The sequence below is a fragment of the Quercus suber genome, unplaced genomic scaffold (genome assembly GCF_002906115.3).
Source record: "Quercus suber isolate HL8 unplaced genomic scaffold, Cork oak 2.0 scaffold_118, whole genome shotgun sequence".
NCBI lineage: Eukaryota > Viridiplantae > Streptophyta > Magnoliopsida > Fagales > Fagaceae > Quercus > Quercus suber.
The window spans coordinates 654,349-670,011 of record NW_027069583.1 but is presented as its reverse complement, the minus strand read 5'-3'; the positions used below and the strand labels follow the sequence as shown (position 1 = coordinate 670,011).

At 34.2% G+C, this 15,663-nt stretch overlaps 1 protein-coding gene across 7 annotated transcripts; it reads right to left on the bottom strand.

The window, feature by feature from the left end:
- Nucleotides 1-4,180: 4,180 nt before the first annotated feature.
- On the bottom strand, nt 4,181-11,708 carry LOC112005995 (uncharacterized). Of its 7 annotated transcripts, none has more exons than XM_065775726.1 (13): nt 11,549-11,702; nt 11,295-11,355; nt 11,121-11,219; nt 10,036-10,188; nt 9,807-9,931; nt 9,427-9,548; nt 9,234-9,316; nt 8,115-8,270; nt 7,262-7,411; nt 6,405-6,587; nt 5,883-5,977; nt 5,687-5,784; nt 4,181-4,583 (listed from the first exon to the last, which is right to left on the bottom strand). In XM_065775726.1, the coding sequence occupies exons 2-13, from the start codon at nt 11,295-11,297 to the stop codon at nt 4,480-4,482; spliced, it is 1,371 nt and encodes a 456-aa protein (XP_065631798.1). In that variant the 5' UTR covers nt 11,298-11,355; nt 11,549-11,702; the 3' UTR covers nt 4,181-4,479. The 7 variants fall into 7 exon arrangements, with proteins under 7 accessions (XP_065631798.1, XP_065631799.1, XP_023894064.1 ...); XM_065775727.1 differs by having other exon boundaries at nt 11,121-11,210; XM_024038296.2 differs by lacking the exon at nt 11,295-11,355 and having other exon boundaries at nt 11,549-11,708.
- Nucleotides 11,709-15,663: the final 3,955 nt, after the last annotated feature.

Below are 15,663 nucleotides of genomic sequence, written 5' to 3'. Positions count from 1 at the left end.
GGAGTCAAGTATATTTCTAGGATTTTAAAGCCCTCACTGCATGGATTCTGAAGAAAAACAAAGCACCTGAACTTTTTGCCATGACAGTTTGGTCTATCTAGAACCAAAGAAACCAAGTTCATCTCCATTAAACTAGTTGCCCCACAGACCACCTAGCTCAAGTAACTAAAGACAGATATGAGGAGTTCAAAGCACTGTTGCCACCAATGAAGTCGCAACGGCAACAACATCGAGCAAATTGGCTGCCACCCCCATCGAATTATTTTAAGATTAATTATGACGGGGCTGTTTTTGCAAAGGTGAGCAAATCAGGTATTGGAGTTGTTATCCGAGATAACAAGGGTTGGTCATTGCTTCCTTGGCTCAACAGCTATCCCAAGCCTATCAAGCAGTTGAGGTCGAGGCCATGGTAGCAAGTAGAGCCCTCAAGTTTTGTTTATAGTTTGGCATACATTGGGCTATTTTGGAGGGAGATTCTGAGGTAGTATAAGCCTTGGAAAACGAGGAATCGGGGTCAGCGGCTTATGGGTTATTACTTAAGGATGCTAGCCTCTTCTCTAGTGCCTTTCCCACATTGTCTCACTCTCATACTAAGAGAGATGGCAATAAAGCTACTCACACTTTGGCAAGATTAGCAATAAATTTTTCAGACTATACTATGTTGTTGGAGGATGTTTCATCCCAATCTTTGAATTTTGTTCAAGACAATATGGCTAATTTGAGTTAATAAAGCTGATAGTCTTTCTTCTCTCTTTATATGTGTGTGTGTGTGTGTGTGTGTGTGTGTGTTTGGGGGGGGGGGGGGGGTCATAGAATGAAAAAGAAAATGTCAAATTTATAGTAAGATATTGAGAATAAGAAGAGTCAAAATAAAGGAAGATAAAAAGGTAGAGAAAGAATGATATTAAGATAGAAAGTAGTGGGGAGATGAAGAAGTAAAAGGAAAGGAGAGTTTTGGAAAATTAATAATAAAAATAATGGTTAAAAGATATTTTAATTTTTAAATAATTAAGTCACCTTAAATGAGAAAATGTTTAAAAAAATATATAAGAAAAATTGAAAACAAAAAATGATGACGTGGCGGCTGATGTGGCTCAACGTGAGCGTAGCAACATTAAATGCTACGCTTCAGCTTTTAGTAATATATAGATTTTTTCTGTTAAGTGACACGTCATCGTAATGATGTGTTCTATTTTTGCCAAATAAGCATCAAAACTACGTTTCAGCAAGTTAAAATACTAACATCTAGCTTAAACAACACAGTGAAGACATAACTCTAAAATCCAAAACACAACCTATGAATCCTGTTCTTCAACTTAACCCCGCGAACCCAGCTCCTTTGCTCTGCATCTTCTACCATGAGTCAGTCCGCCCCTATCAAAAAAAGTGAATATGGGTGTATCTCTTACTCACAAAAAAAAGTTAAAAATAAATTCTAATCACTGAAAAATATCCCCCTCTTTTTTCACCATGTAAATTAAACTAAGTTAAGTGAATGGTCATCCAGAAATTTTACACCAATGAGATAATATTATCTTTTTTTTTTTTTTTTTTTTCTCTTGGTATCTCTGCAACAAGTCCTCCAAATGCACGTGATCCTACGAAGACCTTTGGATCCAAGCTTCAATGCTCAAGATAATTTTGCTCATAAGAGACGATGTGGAGCAATATTGGGTAATTAAAAGGGTTTTGACTTGCCTTGATCAAGCTTTGATAATGATGCATCGCAGAGGAGTTGCAGAGCAGACAAGCCTTGATAATGATAATTATCGAAGCCTTCGATGGACTGACTCACGGTAGAAGGTGCAGAGCAGAGGAGCTGGGTTTGTGGGGTTCACCGAGTTGAAGAACTGGATCCGTGGTTTGTGTTTTGGATTTTAGAGTCAGGTCTTCACGGTGTTGTTTAAGCTAGATGTTAGTATTGTAACTTTAGGATGAAACTACGACGTTTTGATTTGTGCCAGCTTTTCTCTTGTCATAGTTGAAACCAAATAGTTTTGATGCTTATTTGGTAAAAATAGAACAAATCAGTATGATGATGTGTCACTTAACAGAAAAAATTAACCGTGAGAAGTGAATTGCTAACGAAACCAAATTTCAAGGTGTAAAATCAAGTATTTGAAACTTTAGGGTCTAAAATCTAGTCAACCCCAAATTTCAAGAGTACATATATATATATATATATATTTTTTTTTTTTGAGAAACAAACACATACACACAAGAGAGAGGGAAAGATGTTATATTTGATTTAGGGTTTCTGTTTAATAAAATTTATCTTTTTATCTTTCCTTATTTCTCTAAAAAAAGTTATATAAGGATTTCTTTTTAATAAATTTCATCTATATTTTATGATTCATTTTTTAAAATGAAAATAATTCTATTAACAAATATAATACTTATCTAATCACAAAGAAAAAAAAACCCTTGACAATATAAAATCTTTTCTTCCCTCCCTATATGTATACATAGCTTCTCTTCTTGTAAACAAGTCTAAACCCTAAACCCTAATAAGAAAAACAAAGAAAACCCTTTTGACACTACAATGGCGCTAGCTTCCTTCTCCTCTAAGCTCCATGTCCTCCAAAATAGCTCCTATGCTCGCACTGTGGCCATGCCCACCACCCAATTAATCTCGAACTCTTTCTCCATTACCACTACCACTACTACCACCACAAGTGAGGTCTCTAATATAAACAAAGATGAAAAATACATTGTACATGACCAAACTACGATAGAATTATAGAATTATTATTAGTATCTAATAATACACTATTAGATACTGTAGAGACAATGTTGGACCAAAAAAAAAAAAAAAACCTATTTGAAGATGCAAAGTAGGCTGATGTGTAGATGTAGTAAAAAAAGAAGAAGTAATTAATGATGATTTGAAAGATACTATGAGAGTAGTAATAAATGATGATTTGAAGGTAAATTAGTGTATTTGAGATGGGATGGAATAAACGATTATGGGCAGATATATACAAAGAAGTAAAACTGTAAGAAGTAAAAAATAGCGTATAGACATACAAAAAGTTGTGTATGAGATAGACAAAAAGTCTAGAAATATTAAACCAAATTAAAGAAATAATCTTTATTTTTTAATTGAAAAAGTCTTGAAACATTGAATAAAAAAAAAAATACAAAAAGTCTTTATTGTTTAATTTGTTAGTATCTCTTGTATTAATATGAGTTGAGTCTAAATTACACCTTGATATATCACTTAATATTTTTTAATTTTATCATGATTTTTGAGTGGAGTTATAGTGTGTTTTTGTGTTAGAACTTCTTTCTCTCTCCTCTATGTGTGTGTGTGTGTTTGTTTCTCAAAAAAAGAAAGGGTAATTGTCCTACATTGTTTAAGAGAGTGTGTTGTGTGTAGTATGACTTGCCCCAGCCTCCCTTAAAAGTTACCATAGTTTTTGGGTAAAGTTATGGTATGCCTTTGTGTTAGAACCCCTTTACCTCTCTCCTCTGTGTGTGTGTGTGTGTGTGTTTGTTTCTAAAAAAAAAGAATGAGTAATTATCCCACATTGTTTAAGAGAATGTGTTGTGTGTATTATAACTTGCCCTACCCTCTCTTAAAAATTATCATAAATTTTGAGTGGAATTATAGTGTGCCTTTATGTTAGAACTTTTTTCCCTCTCCCCTCTGTGTGTATGTTTGTTTCTCAAAAAATAAAAATAAAAATCTAATTTTATGCAAACTTTGACAAATTCACCGTCGAAGTACATTATTTTTGTATATTTTCTATATTTGCAAAACATCAAGATGATCAAAGATCAACTCATGTCATCAATCAATTATTTAAAATAAAGTTTTTGTAATTTAAAATAATTCATAAAAATGAGTTTATAAATCAAATAGTAAAAATAATATTTGATTGACATAAAAATTATCATGCTTGTTAAGAACATATAACATATAATTCAACCACTTGATTTTCAAAATATAGATTTAATAACAAGTTATTAGATGGTATAATTAATATATATATATATATATAGCCTTTTTCTCTGATCTTTAATGTGGTGCTTGAGAGTGTTACAACTTTCTTTTCAAAGAGTGTACCACATGAGAAAATTTATTTCCGACTATATTGATTGATTGAATATGCTTTTAAAGTCAATGTTCTCAAAATTTGGATCCCAAAGGTAATTATTGTAATAATGGATAAGATAATGGAGATTGTAATACTAAGGCTTAATATGTCATCGAAATCATCTACATATGTACACATGCACAAACTCGGAACACTGGATCGTAGCCGTGACCTGAAGGGATCATGTAAACAAACCAGATGCCAAAGAACATATTTCAGACCTTCATGGATTGTTTTTATAAAGGTCCACAAAGTAGACCAAAAAGTGGTGGAGCATTTCAACATTTAAGTAGTGTTTAGGATTATGATGGCTGAGGACAACAAATGAAAATGTGATAGCACAAAGACCATCTCTAAGATCTCTTTTAGAACACGCCTGTCACCGGTTGAGGCAGTATCTTGAACGAAGTTTATCAAGCATCTCTGCATACTCAATTGGCGTTGCCTCACTACAAAATACTTCATCCCAAATCTTGTGGAGATCTGTTCAGAAAATGACTCAGTATTAACAAAAGAACTAAACTTAATCCAAGGAAAATTTAAACACCAAAATGCATATCAGAAATTAACTTTAGTTTCACTCTTTTGCAACAAGGAATATAATTTTATAGAGAACAACCAACAACAATGTGTATCTTTTTTTTTTTTTGGTGACAACAACAACGTGTATCTGATTATCCTAATAAGCACAATAGCCTTTATATCCTCAGAAACTTTAGCTGCACAAACTCACTTGTCAATGAAAATCTCAGAGATTCTTAACCATAAAAACTTCTCACCATATGTGTCCATTCTATTTATATTTCCACATAGAACACATATACATCTAAATATCTAATTAGATCCAGAATATGCGTACATTTATGCATTCATCAGCACCCTAGATGAATAGATTTTGAGATTTCCTAATCTACCCAGTGGATGGTAACTCTTGCATTCTCAATAAGGTCAGAATCATATTTTTTTACCGGACGAATTTAAAAGAACCCACCACACTCCACCCCCCCCCCTTTTTCCCCCTTCTCTACTTATTTGAATGCAGGGAAAATAAAGGAGCTCAAGCTTTCGAGGAATTTGTATCCTAAAGGTTAATGATCAGAAAGGCAGTGACTTATTATTACCCATCCATGGTCTAAGATATATCCTGCAAGATTTTAGCTTTTGTTAGTCCTAGACTATGGTGTAATTTGTATACAATAATAGACTTTGGCCCTTTGCGGAAAGCCTGGGACTGACATAATTTCAGAAATACCAACTCATTTCTTGTACCTGCTAGTTCTACCATACATTGGGGGTGGTCCAACCATGCAGACTAACACAATGAAAAGCACTCAACCAAACCCATGTCCCCATCGTGACTCCACCAGTTTGAAGTGAGGCTCGAGATGCCTTTATAAATTTGCATTCAAATAACATGAAAATCTTAACAACTTGCAATGCCTTTATACAAGACAACTTACACTCAAATAACATGAAAGCTAAAAAGAACCATAGGATAAAACTTGATATGCTAAAAATATAAAATAAATGACACATAATCACAGTAAATTTATTAAAAACTGTAATAGCTTGTTCATGTATATTACCATCTCTATCTGTAGATGAAAGGCACATGATGAGCAAGTCAAATCTTGAGACATTGGTTAAATTTTCTATGTATCTGATAGCCAGATCCATTTCTTCACTGCAAAAATTTTAAAGCATAATGGCATTAAGCACTATATAGAGCACAAACAAGAAATTACACAATCTGGAAAAAGACATTCATAGAAATGTACTTACATGAAAAAGGTGGCAACACATTTAATAATGTCAACTAGTAGGGAAGCAGACAAAGCATTCTTGAATATCTGTGGCAATGCAGTTGGAGATACAGCCTAATAAAGCAAAAATAACAACTATTAGTGGCAACATCATCGAAATAACTGAAACAGGAAATATAGCACAAAGGAAAGCATGAATATTGTAACTTGGACAAACAAGCCAGGAAAATTTACTGGTTGATTCACTACATATGAATGTGAAAACTTCTTGGATAGTCCCCCAGCATTAAAAGATCAGGTCAGCAGATGCTAACAATCAATTAATTAGTTTGCTTACCGGGGACCATCCAAAGAGGAAGTTTAGGCCTATCAGGCATTGTGTACATCAACCAACAATTATGTCCATAGAAAGGGACTATGCCTATAAATACATATCAATCTTTCATGCTTAGCAATCTATATTGCTATTAGTGTATTTAAATGTGATAACAGAAACATGAATCTCTCTAGAACTAAATCACAAAAAACCACTATTGCTTACCTTCAATAAACGAGCCTGTAGAGCACGGTCATCAGAAAGTCCCCGCCAAGAAGCCTCAAATTGATAAGCCGACTTTGGTGGTGTGATGTTTTTTGCAGCTTCAGCCTTGGCTCGAGAAGCTGCTTGAGAAGCAAGCTCTTGCACTGACTTCATCAGCTCTTGCTTTCCTGTTCTGTGATTTTTCTGAGAAAAGAAAATGATAGAGAGAACAGGTTATAAGTTGATCTTCCAAAATAAAGCAAGTTTAGGAGAGCTAATGCCTGCCTAGTAAGCAATGAATGTGGGCTGAGAAACGGACAGGGAGGCAAGGATTAAAAGGAAATGCACTTTAAGATTAGTTAAATACTGTCACAACTCACGAGCAAATGGTAACCATTACAGCCTCTTTAGCTGACCAATCCCCCAAACCAGTAATAAAAATCCTAGTCAGAAATACCAATAAAAAAAAATCCTACCCAGAAATCAGAAAACGGGAATCTTAAAATGGTTTCCAAATTAGAGTTTGTCGATGATGCAAGAATGGAAGAGATGGTAGACCCTGAAGTAAATAAGGAAAAGAAGGGGGGGGGGGGGGGGGGGGGGGGGGGGTGGTTAAGTGACAGTCCTGTGGTAAAAGATGCCCCATGTTTGTAGTTCGAACCCCACCTCCCCCTCCCATACTATCTACCTATCCAAAAAAAGGAAAAAGATGCTCAAGGTGGATTTTGTCTTCAGTCTGTTTGGCACTTTACTAATTAATAGGAAAATTGTCTAACTAGAATAAGAAAACTTGCACCCTCAAAGACCAAAATAAGCAGAACTATCTAATTAAAAAGTGGTGAGGAAGCATATATTTGAGCAAGGATTTCATAATTAACCTTAAAGCTGTTCACTTTAGAACTCTGAATAGCAACTAGACGAGACCCATCAACTTCTTGTTCTTCTATTCTACTAACAGAATTCACACTTTTGTTATCTCTTTCCTCCACAGATACAGATGCCCTCCCAGAAAACTGTTCAACATTGTGCTGTCAATGTAGTTTAAAAGTGACATAAAATGAGATCATACTACAAATATATATTTCAAAATAATGTCACACACTCTTTGGAAAAAAAATCAAGCTATAAATTAAATATATAAGAAATAAAAGACAAAACAAAACACACATCAAGGACCAACAAATCCTATTTTGATTATTGTCCCATCTGTTTGATAGAAAAATAGAATAAAATAGGAGAAACAATTAAGTTTTAGCCAGATAGGCTTTGTAACTTCTTTTCCTAGGGTTTCCTTTTATATTTTGGTTTGGGTGGGGGGAGGGGTTAAGAATCACTCCAATGGTCTACATATTCTTAAGCAATGTTTCCATCTGAAATAATCATTTGTTCACCTTATGTCTTTCGATCACATGTGGAGCTTAACCTACAGCGCTATGACATGAACAAAAGATAATAAATATACTGAGTTACATTTATTTATGATAGCCAACAAAAAGCCAAGAAAGGAAGCAGCAATATATTAGACTTAAAGTCATATAACCATGAAATAATTCCAGTCTGTGCTTAATGGTGTTCCTCAGAGTAAGTTTCAATTAATTTGAACATAAACGTGCTATCAAATGCAGGAAACAATCAAGTTGTGCTGGCTTCCACTTTTGCCTTATTAAATGAAACTTTTCATTCACATATTATGGCATTCAAAATTATGATTAAAGCTCTAATAGCTAATACCTTGGTGTGACCTTGAATAGCAGACACTCCTGACCTTTGAATATTATTTGGTACTGGATGAACACTATGTCCATTAACCTTGCTCCCTGAACTTACTACTTTCTGCATTCCTTGCCCAGAACTTCTTGGTGGTCCAGACACCTTCTGAAGAATCTCCTGTAAAAAGAATTAAGTTATTTTAAGCACGACAATAGAATGTCATAAAAACAAGGAGTCAAAAACTAAAAGAAAAGAAATATCTAGCTGAGGATACTATTTTAGTGGAAACTATACACCATCAACTCAGAGAACATGAGAGCAGAATAAAACATCAACTTTCATTAATAATTCTAATCCCACTTCCCTTTTCACTGTCATCTCTAGATTCCATTAACATCTACTCTGCAAACAGAAGTCATTATACTGCCCAATATATCCAACTGTCCAACTCATTAAAAATATCTGAGACATTCATGGCAACATACGAATTTCCATAGCATGTACAACTTTAGCTCATTACTAAAGAGGCTGTTTCACTGCTGCTCTGCCAGTTTGGCAATTGCAAAACAAGTACACAAAAATGTCTATACGAGCTCAACAATAAATATAAAAACAGTTTTAAGTTGTGAAAAGGAAAAATGCAGTGAAATCAGTTTTATATTAAGGTCGCTCACCTGGAAAATGAAAATAATGTCCCCTAGTTCTAAAAAATGAACTCAAATGATTGTAATCTGACATTCAAAAATTTTATCCTCTAAGATTTCAATTATGACTTGACTATGTCCCCTCCAAGTGATGTTGTTATTGCTACATTATTTGCTATTTTAAAGTGTGATCTTTTACTTTCACATCAATATTTAATGATGGATGCATGCAGAGATTACAACTCAAGAATGTTGAAGCATAGGACCTGTTGAGCTAAACAAACGCATAAGCCATTTAGTATTTAAACAGGTTTTAGGATACTGATTATAAACAATCCTATCTCATATTCATAATGTCCAATCTAGCAAACTGACTCAGTGTGTTAATATCATCGCATCGTATAAATATAACTCATAGTTCCCATCGTGCATCACATACACAAAGATTATGAGCTCTACAAGCAACTCAATAGGACATAGATGGCAATATGCTTACTTTGTCATACAATGATCTGGCCTCAGTGTACTGCTTCTTAATTTCTTGGTTGTCAGGCTCCAACCTCAGGGCAAACTCAGCATCTGCAAGTAACTATATTCATTATATCAGCCAGATCAGACACACAAAAATATATCAGAAGAAAACATATACTTCATAATCTTGATGACAATATATTGTTAGGGATGCATACCCTCAAAGCATTCTTTATATTTCCCAAGTTCTTTTCTAGCTGTAGCTCGACGTGAGTATGCTTTTATGTAGCGATCATCTAAGTTCAAGGCCTCTGTACAATCATCTTCAGCCTCTTGGAATCTAATGAACAGGAAGATAAAAGTCAAGAGAAGGAAACATATTTGTTAAGATTCATGAAGGTTTGACCATTAAGAGCATTACTCAGGCATAAGAGCAACTTAAAGCACAAGATAACAGACATATGAAAACATTCAGGGTACCAAAAGTTCAAAATGTACATAATGTACACACAAAAAAACAGATTGATTTATCAACACCTTAGGCATGTTAACCTGACATGTTAGTTAAGCAAAATAATGTGTTCTGCATATTACTTGCCTTCTGATTTTGAGATAGGCCATCGCCCTATTTGCATAAGCCACTGCTGTTGGTGAAAAGGCAATGCTTCTTGAATAGCATTCGATAGCTTCCTTAAACTTCTTCTGTTTAAAATACTCATTGCCCTGTAAGATTGAAATAGATTTGATACTTAAGATCATTTACAATAACATAGTTGCACGCACTTCCTGAGTCATCAAAATTATTCTGAGAGGAGAATAACTCGTACCAGTTCTTTCTCTGAAGTAGCATCAGGAAAACTCTCTTCAGTCATGAGGCTAGTTGATGTAGAATCAACTCCATAGTTCCTCATGTAATCAAATTGTCCTGAATTACTCGAATAATTGACTGAGGGAGTTTTTCCAATGTTCCGAGAAGAAACCTATGAAAATTCCCATAAAAAAATCACGCATGATATTTTTGCTATATAGCTACACATATATCCACAAACACATGTATGTCATAATATAATATAGAAATTAAAGTTTAAACTAGACCATTCAACTACATTTTCCATATTCTTAAGATTTACAGCATCTACCACAGAATTGAGAATCACCAGAGAGTTGTCTTTGTTGTCTACATTTTATCTTTACACAAGAAATCCAATCATCACATTACATTTAAACGCAAATATCAACAGTTCTTCAAAAATTTTATTTTATCTGTGATAAGTAAAGGATAAAAATTTTCAACAATACACGGGACAGATTGTCAACCTAAATAAACCATTTCTCATTAAATACCCATAAACTTCCCAAGAACATAAGATAATAAAAACAAATCCATACACCTACTTTAACTCTTAATACACCACAAATCACAACCTTAACATTGTCACCCTACAGTTCCCATTCTACATGAAATCTAAACACTAATTAAGAAAGTTGCACTTTACTCTTGAATGATCATCTTTAAATTAAAAAAGAAAAATATTGATACTGACTTTTATTTTCACATATTTTAAAATCACATAACACATTGAAAAGTTCCCATTCTTTTATTATTATTATTATTTTTTTTTTAAGTTAAATAAATTATACACACATAGTGAGTTTTGAACCAAAGACCTCACCCTAGGGAAGGAGGTAGAATTTGAGATAAAACTAACTGGCAACACAACGAAAAGTTTCTATTCTACGTTAAACCTATAAACTAGTTAAGAAAATCACACTTTTCTCTTGAATGATCATCTTCTAAGTGAAAAAAAAGAAAAAGAAAAAGCAAATTTATTGGTACCCAGTTCTTGTTTGCACATTTTAATGTGAAAAAACAAATTGAAAACTCAATTGGGTGAGAAATCAGAGTAGTTACCGATTTTTCCTTCTGAGGAGCTTGAGGCTTCATCTTCTTGTCTTTGTCCTTGAGAGAAAGCTCCCAATCCTGCAAGTCATTCAAAAACCCCTGGAAATCCTGGCCCAACAAGACCATTAGACAATCCATAACTCTTTAAGAATACCCATTATGGAAAAAAAAAAATTTAATTACCATTCAATAATTTAAGCACACATAGCTTCTTCCCCTTCAAAGTTGAAAACTTTTCAAAACCCTTTTTTAGAAGAAAAAAAAAAGAATTCAAAACCCATTTTACAAAAGATAAAAACACAAAGCATTAGCTGATTCCCATATTGAAAGAGCAAAAAAACTTCAAAGTTTAAAACTTTAAAATTAGTTTACCCTTAAAGGGAAACAAAGAGAGAGACTTCTAAGGTTTGGATGAGAATAAAGGTGAAAGTGTGTACCATAGCTTGATCACGGCCATGCTTGCTGGGATTCCTAGACATGGGTGTTTCAGAAGAATCAGAGAGAGAGAGAGAGAGAGATTGTTTCGGAGCTAGTGAGAACACGTCGCTTTGTTGTTGTTTTGAAGGTTCTGGAAGTGGAGGAACTTGTTTGTACTTTGAATTTTGTAATTGTATCTTGGAATCAAAAATCCAATTTCGGGAAAGTTTCAGGGTCTATATTTGATTTAAAAAAAAACTATGGTCGAAACGTAATTTAGGAAAATTTTTGGGGTGAAAGTGGAGATATTATTAGGTACACAGAGGACTGCTGATATAGTCCGCCAAACCAATGAGATAATGTTATTTATAAAAACTAGTAAGTTTTCTGTGCGATGCACGGATAATGTTATACATATTTTATGTAAATTTGTTTTTGAAAAATATTATACATATATTATAGCATATTTATTATAAAACTTTGTTAATAATGAGTTCATCATAAAAAGTAACAATTATAAACTGAACACATATATCTTGTTAGGTTCTAAAGGTTTAGGAATTTATGTATTTAGAACTCTAATTTGTAATATTGGCAAATCATGATCAAAACAATATGTTTAGTCTTGTTATAGTGTGCTCAAAGTTGTTTAATTATTGTAAAGTTGGAATCGAGAGACTGCAGATGCATTGGGGCATTTCGGTCTGGCTCGATCGATCGAAGAATAGATTTGATCGATCGAAAGTCGACCAGATTGCGTTTTCTGCAGAATTTCCAACTCAGCCCTAACTCATTAAACGTTTAGGGTTTTATGTTTTTGCCCTAGGTATATAAGGTAAAACCCTAGCCACGTTTTTAGAGTTGCTCCAATTGTATTGTTGCTCATACATTACTGTTTTGTGTAAATCTCTTGTGAGATCTAGAGGAGCTTTTCTTTACACAAAACTTAGGGTTTTCAAGTTAGAGATAGTATCAACATCTTGATGATCAACTTGGTTGCTACCATTGAAGCTTAAAGAATATTGAGCGTGGGTGCTTGTAGCTGATTGAAGAATTCAAGAAAGAATGAGTTCGTGGATTCGGAGCTTGCACGTGGTCGTGTCAGTAAGTTCTACTGGTGGGTAGCATTAGGAAGTCAAGTGGGGAGCTTGTAGTCCTTCTATATGAACTTCAATTCTTTCGCATAGTGGATTCAGGTTTACCTTGAGGATAGCTAGGTCAAATCCTCCCCAAGTTTTTATCGTGTGGTTTCCTGGGTGTTAGGACATATATGTTTTAACTTGATTAAGAACATACGTCACTTAGTTATGTAAATTGGCTAATCCTTTGACAAAACGCACTTTACTTGTAATTGGATAGTTCTAGGTGTTTTTAATGCTTCAAGAAACAATGTTTCAAGGTCAAGTGTTGAAGTCATCAAGTCTGTCCAAGAGAAAGCAAGCTGAAATGCAAAATTTTTAAAGCTCGACACCTGCTCGATAGCTACCTCGACACCTGCTATCTGTCGAGATTTAAAAATTCAGATTTCCAATCTGATTTTCTTGGGATCCGTGAATATGTTTTTGGGCTTTCTTTTCTTCTAACCCTAAACATATAAAAGGATTATTTTAAGAGCCGTCAAGGGTGACACAAGTTGCATTATCATTGAGCAATCTCTGTTCAAGCAAATTGTGATCAAAAGACGAAGTTCTTGACCTAGTTCATCTTCCATCAAGAAGTTGCTGTATATTCGTACCATAGGGTTTTGTAACCAAGCATCTTCCTGCTATTCATCATAAAGGATGAACTGAAGAACTTTGCAGCCAACCATTCTTCCTCAGTTGGTGTTCTGAAGTCGCGTACTTGGGTCCGCGCATTAGTTAGTCACGTACTTGGGAGTCGTGCATCAAAGGTGGAGACTGTCACTACAAATCAAGTCCAATTGGGTATTGGGGTAAGGGTTCAACTGTAGGTTAGTAAGGTACTTGGGATTCCTTTACTTGTAACCGCTTGATTTGATAATAGTGGAGTTTCGGGAGTGGTGACCTGAAAATCACCCGGTGGGGTTTTTGCCATTAGGGTTTTCCCCATTCGTAAACAAATCACCGTGTTATTTATTTTCCGCTGCATATTTAATTGTTGGTGATTTGTTTGTGCTTCCATAAAATTGCATGATTAATTGATTAATTAATTACTTGGCTAAATTAATTAATTAGAGTTAATCACAAGGGGTCATTCAGATTGTGACCTATCACTGGGTGATCATATCATTGTGTCTTTTATTATTCCGCTGCTTTATTATTTTGATATGATTATTTGATTGCTTTAACCTAGAATTGCATAATTTGACTAAGTAACAACTTGGCTAATTAATCCAGGCTAACCAATCTGGTTGTGTTTTAAGGGGTCTAAAACCCTTCATATCTATTATAATTATTTTGTTCAAGTAATGAGTAATAATGAAAACAACTTGGAGTAATATTGTATAATAAAAGTTGATAAAAGCATATTAATTCATACTATATTATTGATTTTTATTATGTGATGTAATAAAAAGCTTTATTACGATTTTTTTTTTCTTCAATGCTTTGTTATTGCGGTATGGGGACGCTTGTTGTCATCATCAGTTTCTCCATCTTCATCATTTGAAATTTAGTCCGTCCATATTTGTTTATTTTTTAAGCTTTCATCATTTTTTCCGTTTGTTGCATCATTTGAGTTAATTCCTAATGAATTGGCACCGAGAGATTCTTGATTAGATCTTACAAAGTTTGGACTTTGTCGCTAATATTTTTCATAGGTATTTGCATTTATATTAAATTTCAATGATGTGACAGTTTTTTATAATTTTTTTTTTTGTTAATTTTGGAATAGTGCAACAAAAAGAATTAATATAGCATGTTGAATTGTGTTTTTTTTTCTTCCATACCTTTTTATCAATTGAAGGCGCATCAAAAATCTTAGCAACTATGTAATTTTCAAAACCATCTTTTAGATTGAATTCATTCAAATGAAGTAGAGAAATCCATTTTTTTTCCTTTTTTAGAAAAAAAAAATCACATGGGATTCCTTCTCCAATATCAATATTTTTACAATAATTTAAATAAGTTGTACCTTAGTTTATTTTTCAACAAGATCTCGATCTTGTAGATTTATTTAGAATTTTCTCGGCATCTCGATCAAATATCACAAACTTTGTTTTGTTAGTTGCATTAAAAACTTCAATTTGAATCTTGTATCTGGAGTAGTTTGCAATTGTATATATATAGTAGTTATAGTGAGATAAATATATTTTAAATATTTGGAGAGTGTGTAGTTAATGTGAGTGCCTCTAACTTTGGGATAGAAAGATTTATTTTTGTTTTACATTTTACACACCAAAATGATCCTGCTTGTAATTTGACATTCCTTTCACAAAGTACGCACAAAATGTAATATCAACCCATTGTTGTATCAATGTTACTTATTATTGCAATACCCTAGTAGTTCACATCTTGCAATGAACTTTGAAATTAATATGTATTATTTTTTTAATGTAAATAATATTGTAAGGACCCAATTTGAATTGAGTGTTGGGTTTCAGCCTAATAAGCCCAAACAATAAATTTATAGAGAGTGGGTTGACAGGCTTAGGTGCTGGCCGTCGATCACCACGCTCAAACTTTTTCTTATAAAAAAGGCTAAGTGTTTCCTTACAAATAGGGGAATGCTCCTCGGCCTATGGCCGAGGAGGTCTTAAGGTTTTTCCCATTCCCTCTGGCTTTACTAGCTCTTCTTTTATAGTTTTCATCTTCCTATCTCCTGCTTCCATCTGTTGATCGTCTATTTGCTTTTCTTCTGGTTGTCCGTCCCATCAGAGGCCTTATCCGCACTCAAGTGGCTCACTCTAACCAACGTTATCCTGCCAAGGGGTTACCTCCCCATTAATGCGGCCAGGGGGGTTGGTTGAGTGCATTCAATGCGATAGTGACAGCTTACTCTGGGGGTTAACCTCTCCCCAAAATCACCCTTGTCAGGCCGAGGACAAGGTATCCTCGGCGTGGATCCAGGAGAATAAGCTTCCCCCCCTTTTCTTCAGGAATAGCTTGCGATCCTCGGCATGGGCCTTGGGCCTGCTATATGATGGGCCGAGGCTATCAGGCCCACGGACCCCACA